Source organism: Polypterus senegalus, chromosome 8 (assembly GCF_016835505.1).
Source record: "Polypterus senegalus isolate Bchr_013 chromosome 8, ASM1683550v1, whole genome shotgun sequence".
Lineage (NCBI taxonomy): Eukaryota > Metazoa > Chordata > Cladistia > Polypteriformes > Polypteridae > Polypterus > Polypterus senegalus.
The window spans coordinates 149,756,751-149,770,706 of NC_053161.1; the positions used below are offsets into that span (position 1 = coordinate 149,756,751).

Sequence of the window (13,956 nt, forward strand, 5' to 3'; positions counted from 1 at the left end):
TACAGTACAATACACAGGACAGAACAAATCCTCAATACAGTATAAAAATAAAACTTCTAGAAGTACGGAGTAGAATTCCACAGTAGATGATATCACATAATGTGATTTGGATTTGTTTAGAGTTCTGGAGACCTCATCCATCAAGCTGCCTCCCCCATTTGGCCATTCCACAGCTGAAATAGCACTAATCTGTATAACTTCTGGTATTTTATAATGTTGGTTGTATAAGTCGAATGCAGAAAACTCACGCTATTGGTCCAAGAGATCATGATATGCTAACGCCCACCTGAGAGAGTAACCACGGAGCACATGACCCTTTTTTTCTATGTGGGTGTGGCAATGAGCTGTATCAGCACGTGCCTCTCTAACCTCTCTCTCTCTCTCTCTCTCTCTCTCACTCTATTGTGCCTACGTCACCACGTGGTAATACATGAACTATTCTGAAGTGACGTTTGCACTGATTTGTGTGTTTCATATCTCACACTCTCATCCACCTTTATCGTAACAGCATCCTTTATCTATGATGGAGCGATGCATCAGAAGAAACTATGGAGCTGGTTTTAAATTAAAAGTCATTGAAGTAGCATAAGAAATTGGTAACTGCTCTGCTGCAACAAAATTCAATGCATCTGAGAAACTGGTGCGAGATTGGAGGAAGCAAGGAAATGTAAAAAAAAAAACAAAACAAAATTAAGTGTTGCATTTTTGAATGGGCGTACAAGTCGGGGTCTGATGTTATGATCAATTTTTTGGGTTTCAAGACCCAACTTATACGTGAGCATATACGGTAGTATATTCTTAGGTTGTGGTGTTTTGGGGACATCCATCCATCCATTATCCAACCCGCTATATCCTAAGTGGTGTATTAATTTGCCATTTATTACAATATGACATTTCCTTGTATATATGCTGCTGTTGACATGTGATTATCACGGAGAGGGTGTTGAAGAGCCTGGGAGGCTTAGTGGTGGCCTTGTCCCTTATCATTAACGTTAAGGGGTAGCCAGCCCCTGAGGGGAGACTGTCCAAACTGTTGGATGTAATATATTTAGGGTTTGCTGCAATATAGTAGCATAAGAAAGTGTAAACTCCACTCAGACGGCGTCCGTGCCAAAACTCTGAAATGGTGCAGGTGGGACCTCTCAGCCACAAAGTACAGAATAAACATCAGGCTCGCAGAGATTTGCAGCACTCCCTCACTTTAAGTCATTAGCTTTGATTTGATTTTTTACACCCTGTTCTCAATACTCTTTTATCCAAAGCAAAGCAAAAATCCCAGGGGAATGGTACAGATCAGTAGATTCTACACAGACCCGTCGCCTGGGCATTTCTGTGGGCAGCCACTAGCAGTATGAATATCCAGACTAAAATGAAATGCATCCCAGTGTTAGTTCTGAAAACTATTTGAGCAAAGCATTGATATCAAAAGAATAAATTGAATGAATGGCAGTGATACTGATGTGCTAATTTGATTAGATTAGAAACTTTATTAATCCCAGAAGGAAATAAAGATGCATACAAAAGCAGAAACATCAAAATCCAGGATACAGACTCAAAGGACAGATAATGCAGCCAGTCAATCAATCAAAATAAATAAATGTCTATTGTGCAGATATTTCCAAATGAAATTAAGGAGTACATTGGGTGGAAGCATTGAATTGCCTGATGGTAATGGACTGAAACGACCCCCAGGGTCACTTCTTAGCCCACCATGGTAGAATGAGTCTGTGGTTAAAAGTGCTCCAAGACAGTGCCACCTGGAGGCGATGGGGATATTTTTCATGATGGCATCCAATTTTGCCACCGTGCTCTTTTCCTCAACAGCTTCCAGTATGTCCAGGGTTCACCCTGTGGTGGAGCAGGCTTTCCTGATAAGTTTGTGCATCTTGTGAGCTCAAGTTGCTTCTCCCAGAGACTGCAATGTAGAACACCACACTGGCCACTTTGGACTGGTAGAACATTTTCTAGCAGCTTACTGCACACATCTAAAGACCTGAGTCTCCTCATGAGGTCCAGACTGCTCAGGCCCTTCTTGTGTGTCATCAGACCAGTCCAGTTTGTTGTTTATGTGAACCCCCAGGTCCTTGTAGCTCTGCACCACTTCCACATTCTCCTGCTGAATGGCCACTCTTCTCAGAGGTTCCTTGGCACACCGGTAGTCCACCACCAGCCCTTTTGTCTTGCAGATGTTGAGCTGCAGGTTGTTGCCCCTGCAGCACAAGACAAAATCCTCAATGCTGACTCATCTAAACTATTAATGCAGCATACAGTTAGGTCCATAAATATTTGGACAGAGACAATTTTTTTCTAATTTTGGTTCTGTACATTACCACAATGAATTTTAAATAAAACAACTGAGATGCAGTTGAAGTGCAGACTTTCAGCTTTAAATCAGTGGGGTGAACAAAACGATTGCATAAAAATGTGAAGCAACTAAAGCATTTTTTTAATACATGATCCGCCACTGTCTTCCCGATTCCATTTACTACATGAACTTAACTGAGCCATGATCATGTGATGTGGTGGGTGTGGTCACATGCATCACGTTGTGCTATTGGGTAAGGACAAACCCTAAGAAAAACCCAGCCTAAAACACCAACACTTTTATTATACCTAACTAGCTGTGTAAGCCCGTGCTGTAAAAAGCCTGGGCTCCTAGAAACTATTGAAATCGACAGAAAAGAATTTGAAATGCAGAGTTGGTGGTTTCGTTTTGCAGATGTGCTCTCCCCCCTTGTCTGTCAGTGGTTAAGCGAGTTTCTCTCTCCTCGGAGGTTTTGTTTTACCGATGTGCTCGCCTCGCTTGTGTATCAGCGGCTAAGTGAGTTTGTCTTTCCTCTGCAGTTTCACTTTGGTGACAGAGTCGCTTTCTTTCAGCTTCATGCTGTAGCCTCGTACTTCTTTCTTCTATTTAACTTGGGGCCGCCTTGCCAGCTCTCTGAGCTTCATGCTGTAGCCTCGCACTTCCAGGCCGGACAGACAGACACACACACGTAGACGTTTATATATAAGATTATTTTAAGAATAATTAATTGAGGTAATTACATTTAAACAAAGCTGATTGTTATTTTAGAGTAATTAACAAACTAAGAATTTATTAACAAGTAATCCTAGAAACAATTAACTAAGTCACCAAATAAAAAAGTTTTTTTTTTTATTTTATTCTTTTAACACTGCGACAGAAATGGCATCAAAATATCCTGACGTCAATAAAGTGGTTTGTCCACTAGGTGGCACCAATACATCAATGAATCACTGTCATGTCACTGAATGTTAACAAGAAGAAGCCTTTACATCCTGCTCTGAGGATGTCTTCCAAAGCATCAATGCCAATTCTTCTAGCATTAGGGGCTGCAATCTCAAGACCTCCGGCCTCCAGGTGATTGGGGCCTTTGGAAATCCCAGAATATCTCTTTGTGCACTCACTCCCTAACTTTCGTGTAAAGAAACCAGCAACTAGTGCTGCTTATTCACAGAGAGAGAGAGATAGAGAAGAAAAACACATAGTGTGTTAAGCACACTGCTGCCAACAAGGGGTAAGGATGATATTATTTCATCTAGAGCAGGGGTGCCCAACTCTAGGAAATTCTGGGCCCCAGGCAGCTGACAGAGTTCGGGCCCCTTTCGTGTTTCAAATATGTGCGTATAAAAAAAAAAAAAGGCGAAAAAGGGCAGGTCCCTATCTAGCTCGGGCCCCTGACAAGTGTCATGGTTGTCCCCCCCCTAGGTGTGGGCCTGCCAGTCCTGGAGGACCGCAGTGGCTTCAGGTTTTCATTCTAATCCTTTTCTTAATCAATGACTGGTTTTTGCTGCTAATTAACTTCTTTTGAATTCATTCTCTTTGACTTGCTCTTGTAGACTCAGATCCCTTAATTGTTTATTTTTCCTTAATTAGCAGCCAAACAATCATGAGACATAAAATGAGCAAAAACAGGCCCAGCAAACAGTGACCATCATACAATATCTGAAAATAAAGAAAGACGAAGGTCTCAGGAATGCTGATCTGCTCTTAGAAAAGAGAAAATCCTTAATTTATTTAAATGTCTGCTATTGCACAATGAGAGCGGCAACAAGCCATGGAATTAAAGAACGGGTTTAATTAATGACAAGACTCAGCGCCTCATTAAGCAGCTGGTTGGAGTGAAATTGGTTGGAGTTTGAGGCCCTGACTTAGCTGGTCTGCTGTTGGCTCACTCACTTCACATTTCACTTCTGCTTGGGTGCCATTTAAGGAAAGAAAGGGAAACATTTCTTAAAAACCAAGTCAATTAAAATTAATCCAAAAGAAGTTAATTAGCAGCAAAAACAGGTCACTAATAAAGAAAAAGGTTAGAATGAAAACCTGCAGTCACTGCGGCCCTCCAGGACTGGAGTTGGGCACCCCTGATCTAGAGTACTGCTTTACTTTGTCCCTAGTGGCACATTACGCTTGCACGCTTGCAGTCCTCCAGGTGAATCTGGCAGTCTTTAGCTTCTCCTCCATAGTGCACCTCCATGTTTTTCTTAGTACTCCTTACCTTTGTTTTGTCAGTGCTCTGCTACCTTTACTGGGAATCTGGAAGGTATGTGACACACATGTCCTAGCCACCTCCATTACCGTTTCTTAAGGATGATTGTAATGCTTTCCAGTTGGTGATATTGTGGAGTCTTGAGATGGATTTTGTGGCTGGTGAGTGCATTTTCATGAGTTTTGTTAATGAAACTCGAGAGTCTGTTTGCGTCCTGCTGGGTGCTGGAGCCATACAGGAAGACTTCAAGAACATTGCTCTGATAAATTCTCAGGTTGGTGTTTCCTGAGTAGCTGGATAAATTACCAGAGAGGTCAAAGGCTGGTAAAGGCTGCTCTGACGATTCTGAGTCATATCTTGAAGTCTTCTTCAGCTCCAACTTGATACCCTGGTAACAGAATTGTTTGATATTCTCTGTTTCTTGGTTCTGAATAGTAAATGTGGTGGGGGTTTTTTGGTAGTGTTTTTATATTGAGTCCAATAAACATCTTGAGATGATCTGATTTGTTGTTCAGACATGCTAGAACATGAGGAAATCTGCGAAGACAAGTGGGGTAAATACTGTCCATGTGCTGTTGAATAGTTATCATCCTCATCGCCCAGTCAATCGTCTAGAACATGGCGTCCAGGGTTTCTGGTGTATTGGGCTGACAGGTATGCTCATCAGAGGATCACATTCAGGACTCATTAGAGGTAAGCACTACCACTTCAGGACGTGAGGGGGGATTGCAACTCACAGTATTGTCTGTTTCTCCACCTAACGCTCTGAGAAGATGCCCAATGAGAGAAACTGACTCCACCCCTTCCTGTTTAGGGACTATAAAGTGAAGATGTTCCAGGAAGGAGGCATATCATTTTGAGAAAGAGAAGACCATCAAGTGGAGATCCAACCAAAAGTCATTACCGCTCTACAGAGCTGTACTCCACTTATTCTAGAAGCACTTCTGGATATTTCTGCTTTTGTGCCACTGTGCACTTGTTTATTTTGCCCGACAATTTAGTGATTATTAGGGGCAAACAGGTTGGTTCCCCAATATTTCATTTTTTGAAGACAAACCTAATTTGCAAGGGGAACTGAGGGCCAAGCATTAGGTGGGGAATCATTTACTATATTGGTTGTATCTATCCATCCATACACATGTCACAGTTGATTTTTAAAATGTTATCTACCTGTAAAGGAACACTGATGGATACTTTATGTGTTTTATTTAGTAAAATGCTTTGAGCAAGGTGAATAACGAATCATTACATCAACAGAAAAGTAAGACAAATTACCAGTAGTGTGAATACCTGGGGACTGCCATTCTAAGATGTATTGTTCGGCTTTGGAGAAAACCAGGAGATGGAAGATACCGTAAAAGGTCAACGAAACAAAGCAGTCAGGCGACAAGTGTGTAGTTCAAAAAACAAAAGAGACCAACAAAAGCCAGAACAAGTGTGCAAAACCAGAACCTAAAAAATAAACTACTGTACATTTCCTGGCTTAAATCAAATCAAATCAAAGTTATTTGTCACATACAATTATAACTATAGTACAATATGCAGTGAAATGCTTACCTGATGAAGTTCAAGACTTTGCATTAAGCAAATCTTTTTCTTGTTTTTTAAACATTTTGTCGATATTATTATTAATCACGTTTTTGCTTTCTTTCCTACTTATATTTCATAAATGAATATTTTTATTTAAATTATGTAATGCCTTAGTGAATGTTTTACTTAATGTTATGTTTTTTCCTTACGTTTATACATTTAATATTTGTTCTTTTTATTATGTGCCCTACTGGCTCCTTATTGAGCCTAAGGGGGTGGGGCCCCTGACTTTGCAGCTAACTATATAAGCCAATACATCTTTTCTGAACTTTTCCATCCAGAATAAGCTTTTTGAAGATTAAAGAATTTATTTCTGATGTTGGATTTTTGTTTTAGATTAGTTTTTCACAATGTCAAAATGATCCCACCACACCATTTTGTTTTTCCATGTGTGCAACCATTGTGAAGAAATTCTGTTAATGGTTAAATTCCATTGTTATGCACGGTTAATCAGAAGTGGACGGCGTGTGACATTACCATGTCATGGATACAGAGGCCCGAGTCACGCAATTTCTGATTGTCAGTGATTGCAGATGTGATTTAAAAAGACTCATCAGTGTGACTTTTCTTTACTTGTTTTACTGGTTAATGTTTCTCCGCATGTGTTCAGTTCACTAAAACTTTTGGTTTAGTGTTTTGGGGTTAGATGTCACAATTTATCGAACTTCTGGTTGTTTTTTTACTGCATTTCATCTTCCAATTATATTTGCCTACTTGTTCAGGTGGCAGAACAAGGCGTAGTGCTGTGATGTTGGTTTAAATGTTTGTTGTTAAACTCTCTTTCGAATTCTAGGTTTATTATTTCAAGTGCTTACTTTTTCGACTCTTTAGTTTATGCACTCTAGCTTTGTTTCTCTGTCTTTGTCTGACAATGTTTGCTTAAGGTCTGCCATTTTTGCATCACTAAACCCCCCATTTTCTGGTCTTGTTTAACGTTTCTTTGATTAAATAATCATTACAAATTAAAGAACATTGTTTTGTAGTTTGGGCCAGGACTTATTTTACAGTTTCCCTTTCCCTTTAGGATTTTTGAAGTTTTCATGTTTAGACACCGCTACTCCTTTCTTTTGTTGGGCATGGACAGACTGAAAGCCTGCTTCTCAAATTTCGGATAAGACTGATCTTGACGACGGGTGTCACCAGAGCCTTGAGGTCTACTGTTGAAGAGAATACTCTTTTGAGTTTGAAGAGCCTCATAAATCGCAGCAGTCTTGATTTGTTTAATATTTTAGAACATAGCATAAATAATTTAGGAAAAAAAGTGGAGAAATTACTAGATGTGGTATAGATTGAGGACCAAAAGGGAACAATGTAAAAGTGTATTTCACACAGTTTAAGGCAATATTGTGAAAACAGAAATAACAGTAATCCAAACAGATCTCCTCAGTAGATGAGTAAGGCGATAAAAGCAACATTATTGAGGATGAGATGGTACTTACTGGGGTGTGAAATTTTGCATACAAGTTGATAAACATTTTGTATGTCTTTATTTGTAACTTAGGTAAAGCAATGTAATGTTAGCGTTATATCAAAGGTAAGAACAACAATAGTTTGATTTTTAACTAACCGCCCACACCCCTTTAGGACTGAGTCTGGTCAGGGAGGAATTTTATGACAGGGTTAGGGGAAAAGTGCCTGAACAAGTGATTCTCTGCAGGACTTTCTCAATGAACCCCCACAGGAAAGCCAGACTACCCAGCTGACAAGCATCAGCTCAACAAATCATTTTGGGGGCAGGTTCGAAAAGTATTGTGTGCCCCCATTTGGTCTGAAGTATGGTTGCTTGGGATTGGTTTGAATCAGAGGCCATTCTGTAACATGACGCCCTATTGGTGTAAGGATTTTGTATAAATTTGGTTGCTTTACCTCCCCTTCTCTGTCTCACACCATCGTGATGAAGGAGCATCTCACACACCATGAACTGAAAAGGACAGCACCATGAAGAGCACAGCTCGGCAGCCATATTGAGACAAGCATGCGACCTGTTCTGAAGAAAGCTGACTAAAAATGACGACTTAACCAGAGACTTTATAAATACCTAAAAAGTCTGAATGCCGCCTGAAACTACACATCAGCATTTATCAGGTTGTATGGCTGCCAATATTCAAATGTACTTTGCTTATTGTTATTATTTATGAATATTATCAATAATACATTATTTAAAGTGTAATTTAACTCCTTCGTGTCTTTTACTCTCTATAATTGCCTAAGGTTATAGATGTAGAAAGTAAGGTGGGGAGAAGTTATAAAGTACAATACTTTAGGAGCAGTGGTAAACCTATGGGATTTGAGGCATTCTAACAAAGGCTACACATTAAAGAATACAAAAGGAGAAAATAGAGTAATATAGAACTCTACCAAGACAAAACAGTACTCTAAAAGGAAAGCATGTTCACATTTAATAAACCAGATTCATTTTAATGGAAATCCTTCCTTATTCCTTAATGAGAAAATATGAAAACATACCAAACCAATCACAGGCTTATTTAAAATCCATACTAAAAATAAAATATAAATGATTTTAAGCTTAGAGAACACACTTTTCATTAAATATGTCAACTACTGATGCACCATATTCCTGGGAATTGAAAGTGTGTCATTTTCACACTAGTTTTTATTTTTATTTTTTTTCTAGCGACCCAATCTTGCCCTTCTTAGTGTCTTTGAGACCCAATTAAGAATGGGGAGTCCCGCTTTGTGAATCGCTGCAGACAGTCATAGTGGAGCAATGTCAATTGAATAAACTGCCTGCTGTGGCCCATCAGAAGACACTTTGCAAACCATACGTGAACCTTTCCCATGAGAGACCCTCCGTGACCCAATAAGTGGCAGCCCAAGACCCATTTTGGGTTGTGACCCATAGTTTAAGTAACTGTGGTGTAGGTGATAGGCTGGAGGAACATGCCTCATACTGAACAAGACACTTACCTGAAATAGACGGAGAGCTTTCACTAGACAGCCAACTTCATTTCTAAGTGAAAACACTACAGCAGTCTTTCCGCCTTCTGTGGCTTCATTCTTGCTGTTTTGTCCATCTGATTTATTCTCTTCAATTTTGGTAAAAATACTACGGCTTTGCTGTAAGAGTAAAAAATAGATTAAATTTAATTTGGGGGAATGATCCTGTGAAGAGCAACAGGTTAAACTGAACACCTCACATAGGGACATAATTCAGGCTGGAGCCTATATCTCTTACAAGAATATGATAACGCTAATATTCCTTTATCGTTACAGATGAATTTTAGGGTTTGGTACATGAATAATATGTATTCATAAATAAAATCCCAGAAAAAGTTTAAATGTATGAAGCCTACTGAGAACATTGAATGTGAAAAACAGGATGCTGTACTCTTGTCACCACCATCATCATCTCCACCAGTCGTCCAATCACAGTTGCTCCGAGACAATCTTACAGACTTCATAAAGTGTCTAGTGATAGTACTCATTGTCAAACACCTCAAATAATGTATGAGTAACAGAATAAAAAATAAAAAGTAATTAATAAATGAATATTTGTGCCCAGTCTACAGCCTAATGCTGCCAAGTGCTCAAAGCTGCTGAGATAGGCTAAGACCCCCCATGACCATGAATAGCATTAAATGAGTTTAAAATTAAATGGAATAAATTATTATATTGATTCTGTGGAACTGAAATGACATGAACTAAACAATAAAAGATATGTAAATGTAATTATATAATTGCCTTGTAATGCTAGTCCACCATAGAACACCTGCACACATACATCCAGACTCAAACATGTCAGACTAATTTAGAGGCCACCTAACTGAACGTGTCTGGGCGATGTCTCATTTACTTAGTGAGATGATCAGGAAAAGGGTTAGAATGAAAACCTGCAGCCACTGTGGTCCACTAGGACAGCAGTTTGACACCCCTGCTGTAAATGGTGCATAGATGTTTACATGACACACATTCATTTTAGTTTCATTTCTACTGAACTCAAGGATGAGCCTTTTTCCTTGAACAACAGAGGTGTTATGCTAAACACGAGGAGTTGAAGTAGCTCGTCTAGGTCACAGCACAGATGCTCTCTGCCTGCTTTTTAATTTCTAGCTACCCTCTTCGATTACTCTGCTGACAAACTGAGGGAGAGCAACTGCTAGAAGTTATTCATAACAGACCAGGAGATGTGCTTGGTTTTCAAGACAGAAACAAGAAAAACCAGGTTTCTAAATACGATCGAAAACCAAAGGGGTTTATCCATTATAGGAATCAAAACAAGAATTGACAGGGGTTGTTAACAAGAACACAACAATTCAACCAGAGCCAAAATGCTAAGGCTGAAAATTAAAAAAAGATGTAGAAGATCTATAAGTCGTTACCAGAAAATTATAACCTGAACCAAAATTTGTTCACAGTTCAAATTTATAATCTCGGACACAGGGCTACTAGCAAAACACTAAGCAAATCTTCATGTCCCTAAGACCCCCGACAGGTGGACCATAGCAACCAGACAAAGGGCCACATATATAACACAGTGCGTAGAATTCACAATAAAACATGGCGTATGGACAACATTGGAAATGTGCGTACACACAAAAAATTCTAGATACATAAAACTGTGCATATGCCAATTTCCACACACTTCCCCTGGGTGAATCCCAAAGTGAAATGTAATGCCTGTGTATACACCTACAGCCCCACCCCAACTCCTTCCATATTGGAATATCAAAATCAATATAAATTGACCCTTCTGTTCATTATTTTGTTAAAAGACAATGGCAAAAGCACATGGAAAAAAGAAGAATTTCAGCAAATATGAAGTGGAGGCAAGGAAAAAGATATTATTTGTTGGCTTAAGCAGTGGTATAAGCAACAAAAGGAAGTTATTCAGTGATACAGAGTGGCAGAGACACTCAAAAGTTCAAGATCAGAAATTCACACAGTACCTGACAGCAAAATGAAGTGGTCAGATATCAAAGGTGAGTTGCAGGAGTTACAACCCACCGTCTGTTTACTTTGTTTCAGACAACATTACAAACACAGACCCCCATGCCCAGGACGTGACTCCAGGCGGTGATGATGCAGCTATGCCTAGCACGTCTTCAGGAGCTGGCTGCACACACACCTTTTCCTCGGAAATCACTGGGCGACCATCTGGCTGTGTGCTAACGGCCGCTGTTCTGGAGTGCCGTAAGAGATGTGGCCAATAAACTAAGGAACTTAAGGGCTGTACTATGTAATATGGACCACAAATTAAATGAAATGGTCAAAAAACAAATGCTGCCTCTGATTACATTCTGCTAATTACATTCAAATGATTTTGTAACGCTGTCCGATTTGCCTGATCATTTGATGGGCCAGGGACAGATTCATCCTACCACATCTCTTCAGGTACTGGCAAGCCATGATTGTGTGCCACATTATATATGCAGCACTCTACACGCTTTCATAATGTAACACACTTTCTGTGCACCATACAGAAATACATTAATAGAGTGGAAATGCTTTCTATTTACATAAGCAAATTCATTCTCTGAAGGCTCCTTTATAGTGTAGCATTGGCACCAAGCGGCACAACAGATTCTCTGCTCTTTACAGGGCTCTTTTCTGGTGACTCGCTATCCTTTAAAGAACTGCTTGCCTTTGTCCGCACTAGTTGGAAAAAGCACCTGTGAGTGTGCGGCGCTGCCGTTTTTAAAAGCCTCTCCTGCTATAGATGATGTAATGCCAGCTCAATCTTTTGGAGATTCATCCCTAGCTGTTGTAACTTGTCCAGTGCCATTGCAATAGCAATGTGTGTGCAATTGATCGCTTCTATTACATTTGGTGAACCGAACATTGCTGCGAATTGCGTTGTGATGTTTGCCATGTCAACGTAAGGAAATCTTACCTATCTGGATGACAAGCGGATAATACCATCCTATACAACTGGCATGGTGCAACTCTGTGATGTTTCTGAAATACCAAATCAGTCAACAAGTTCACATTGAAAAGCTCTCATGGCTGAGCAGATGTCATTTCAAGCTGGTTCCATGAAAATGACAGCAATTTCAGTTCAATTCAGTGATCTGCATAATCCCCAGATCTCAGTCTGAAAGGGTACCTTTAGAATGAGGTGGATGAGGAGGGATTACAATATGAATGTTTAACTGAAAAGTCCTCAAGAAATACTAACTCAGCAAGGATAAAAAAAAATCTAGGAATGCTTTCTGTATCTTGTTGATTCCTTGCCTTCAAAATACATCTGTATATAGGTGCCCTATATATGCCATTTATTAAAACGTCTCTTAAATCCCACCTTGCTTTGCAATCTTCTCAATGTTCAAACACTGTACAGCATCTTCATTTTCCAAAACATAAACAAACCTTGAAAAAATCCCAACAACCAGCAAGCGACAATTTGAAATTGTACATTGATTTCATCCAACACCTCAAACTAATCACCTAATGGGACTCCTGTCTGACCCCATAATCCACCTTTGCTCCTTCAGAGCCTCCTGTCACTTTCCTCCACATGTTTTGGGACTGTCCTCCTGTGGCTTATCTTTGGTATATATTGCTGACTCCCTTTTCTTCCATATCCTCCTGCCCTCTCATCTGTTGCTTCTACTGGATGTTTCTTCTTCATCTTGTCCAGCGGAGGCTTGTAATGTTGGCTTGACTTTCAGCAAAGTTCTTTTCAGCCTCACACAAGAAACATCCTGAGCTGTGCTCTTGCCTTGCTTGGAAATCTTCTGTAATCTCTTAAATTTAGAACTTCTGGCTGCCCGGATCAACCACTCACCAGCTCTTCAAGCCCATCTTGGGCCAATGCAGTCCAGTAAGTTAAGAACTGGGAAATGGCCACTCTGGGAAACGCGTCTCTTCTCTTTTTGTCTCTCATTTCTGCCATAGCTACCCCAATGCCTTCAGTTCCTGGACTGAAAAACAAGCCTTATGTTTGTCACTTTTCAGGGCAGGTGTGTAGTGGATGGGGTGGAATTTGGTTGTGGGTGCAGAGTATTATTATGGTTTCTAATTTTTAAACTGTAGTAATTCCATTTTTATAAGTACGTTTGAAATGCAAACTGTGTTTTTCTTGTCTTATTTTGGCCAATAAAAAAAGGATAACAAAAAAAAAGGAAACACCGCTGAAATGTAATTTTTTAACCAACATTAAACTCTGTCAAATCCAATGTTCATTCAAAAAAGAACATAACATTCTCAAAGTTAATTCAGTTTGAGGTTGTAGGGGGGCTGGAGACAATGCTGAGACTAAGACAGGTAACAGGCCTGGATGGAGTGGAGCAGCCGTCCATCGCACACCCGTCACACCAGCCCAGTATGAAATCACCAACCAACCCGACCTGCACACCTTTAACACTGCGGAGGAAAACACACCCAGACACAGAGGGGAAAATGACCAGAGGCTGGGGGGGCATGAGGGGACAGTGTGACTGACTGCATCACCAATAATAAGTTAAGCAAAAAATAAATATCCTAATAAATGACATTTTCTCACTTTCATCACAGCAATAACATTTCAACATTCTACCAAATCTGAGCCCACCTCTGATTTACAGGGCTCTTCACTGAGGACAGGCTCAGCACAGTTACACACATTTACAACAAAAAAACAATTAACATTACAGTAGTAAACCACACAACATAAATGCACACAAGTTTAAACAGACATGCAACTCAAAAATGAATATGAACAAACCTAAAGTCTTGATTATCAAAAGGGCTAGCTGACAACAGAGGATAGATAGATAGATAGATAGATAGATAGATAGATAGATAGATAGATAGATAGATAGATAGATAGATAGATAGATAGATAGATAGATAGATAGATAGATAGATAGATAGATAGATAGATAGATAGATAGATAGATAGATATGTGACCAGATTTTC

General features: G+C 39.7%; 1 protein-coding gene across 2 annotated transcripts in view; it reads right to left on the reverse strand.

Annotated features, from left to right (window-relative positions):
* tph2 (tryptophan hydroxylase 2 (tryptophan 5-monooxygenase)) overlaps positions 1 to 13,956 on the reverse strand; it is a 177,411-nt gene that overhangs the window by 156,495 nt on the left and 6,960 nt on the right. For both annotated transcript variants that reach the window (XM_039761916.1, XM_039761917.1), the window contains one exon: positions 9,027 to 9,176. In XM_039761916.1, the coding sequence (XP_039617850.1) occupies positions 9,027 to 9,176 (150 nt within the window). The remainder of the gene's footprint in view (positions 1 to 9,026; positions 9,177 to 13,956) is intronic.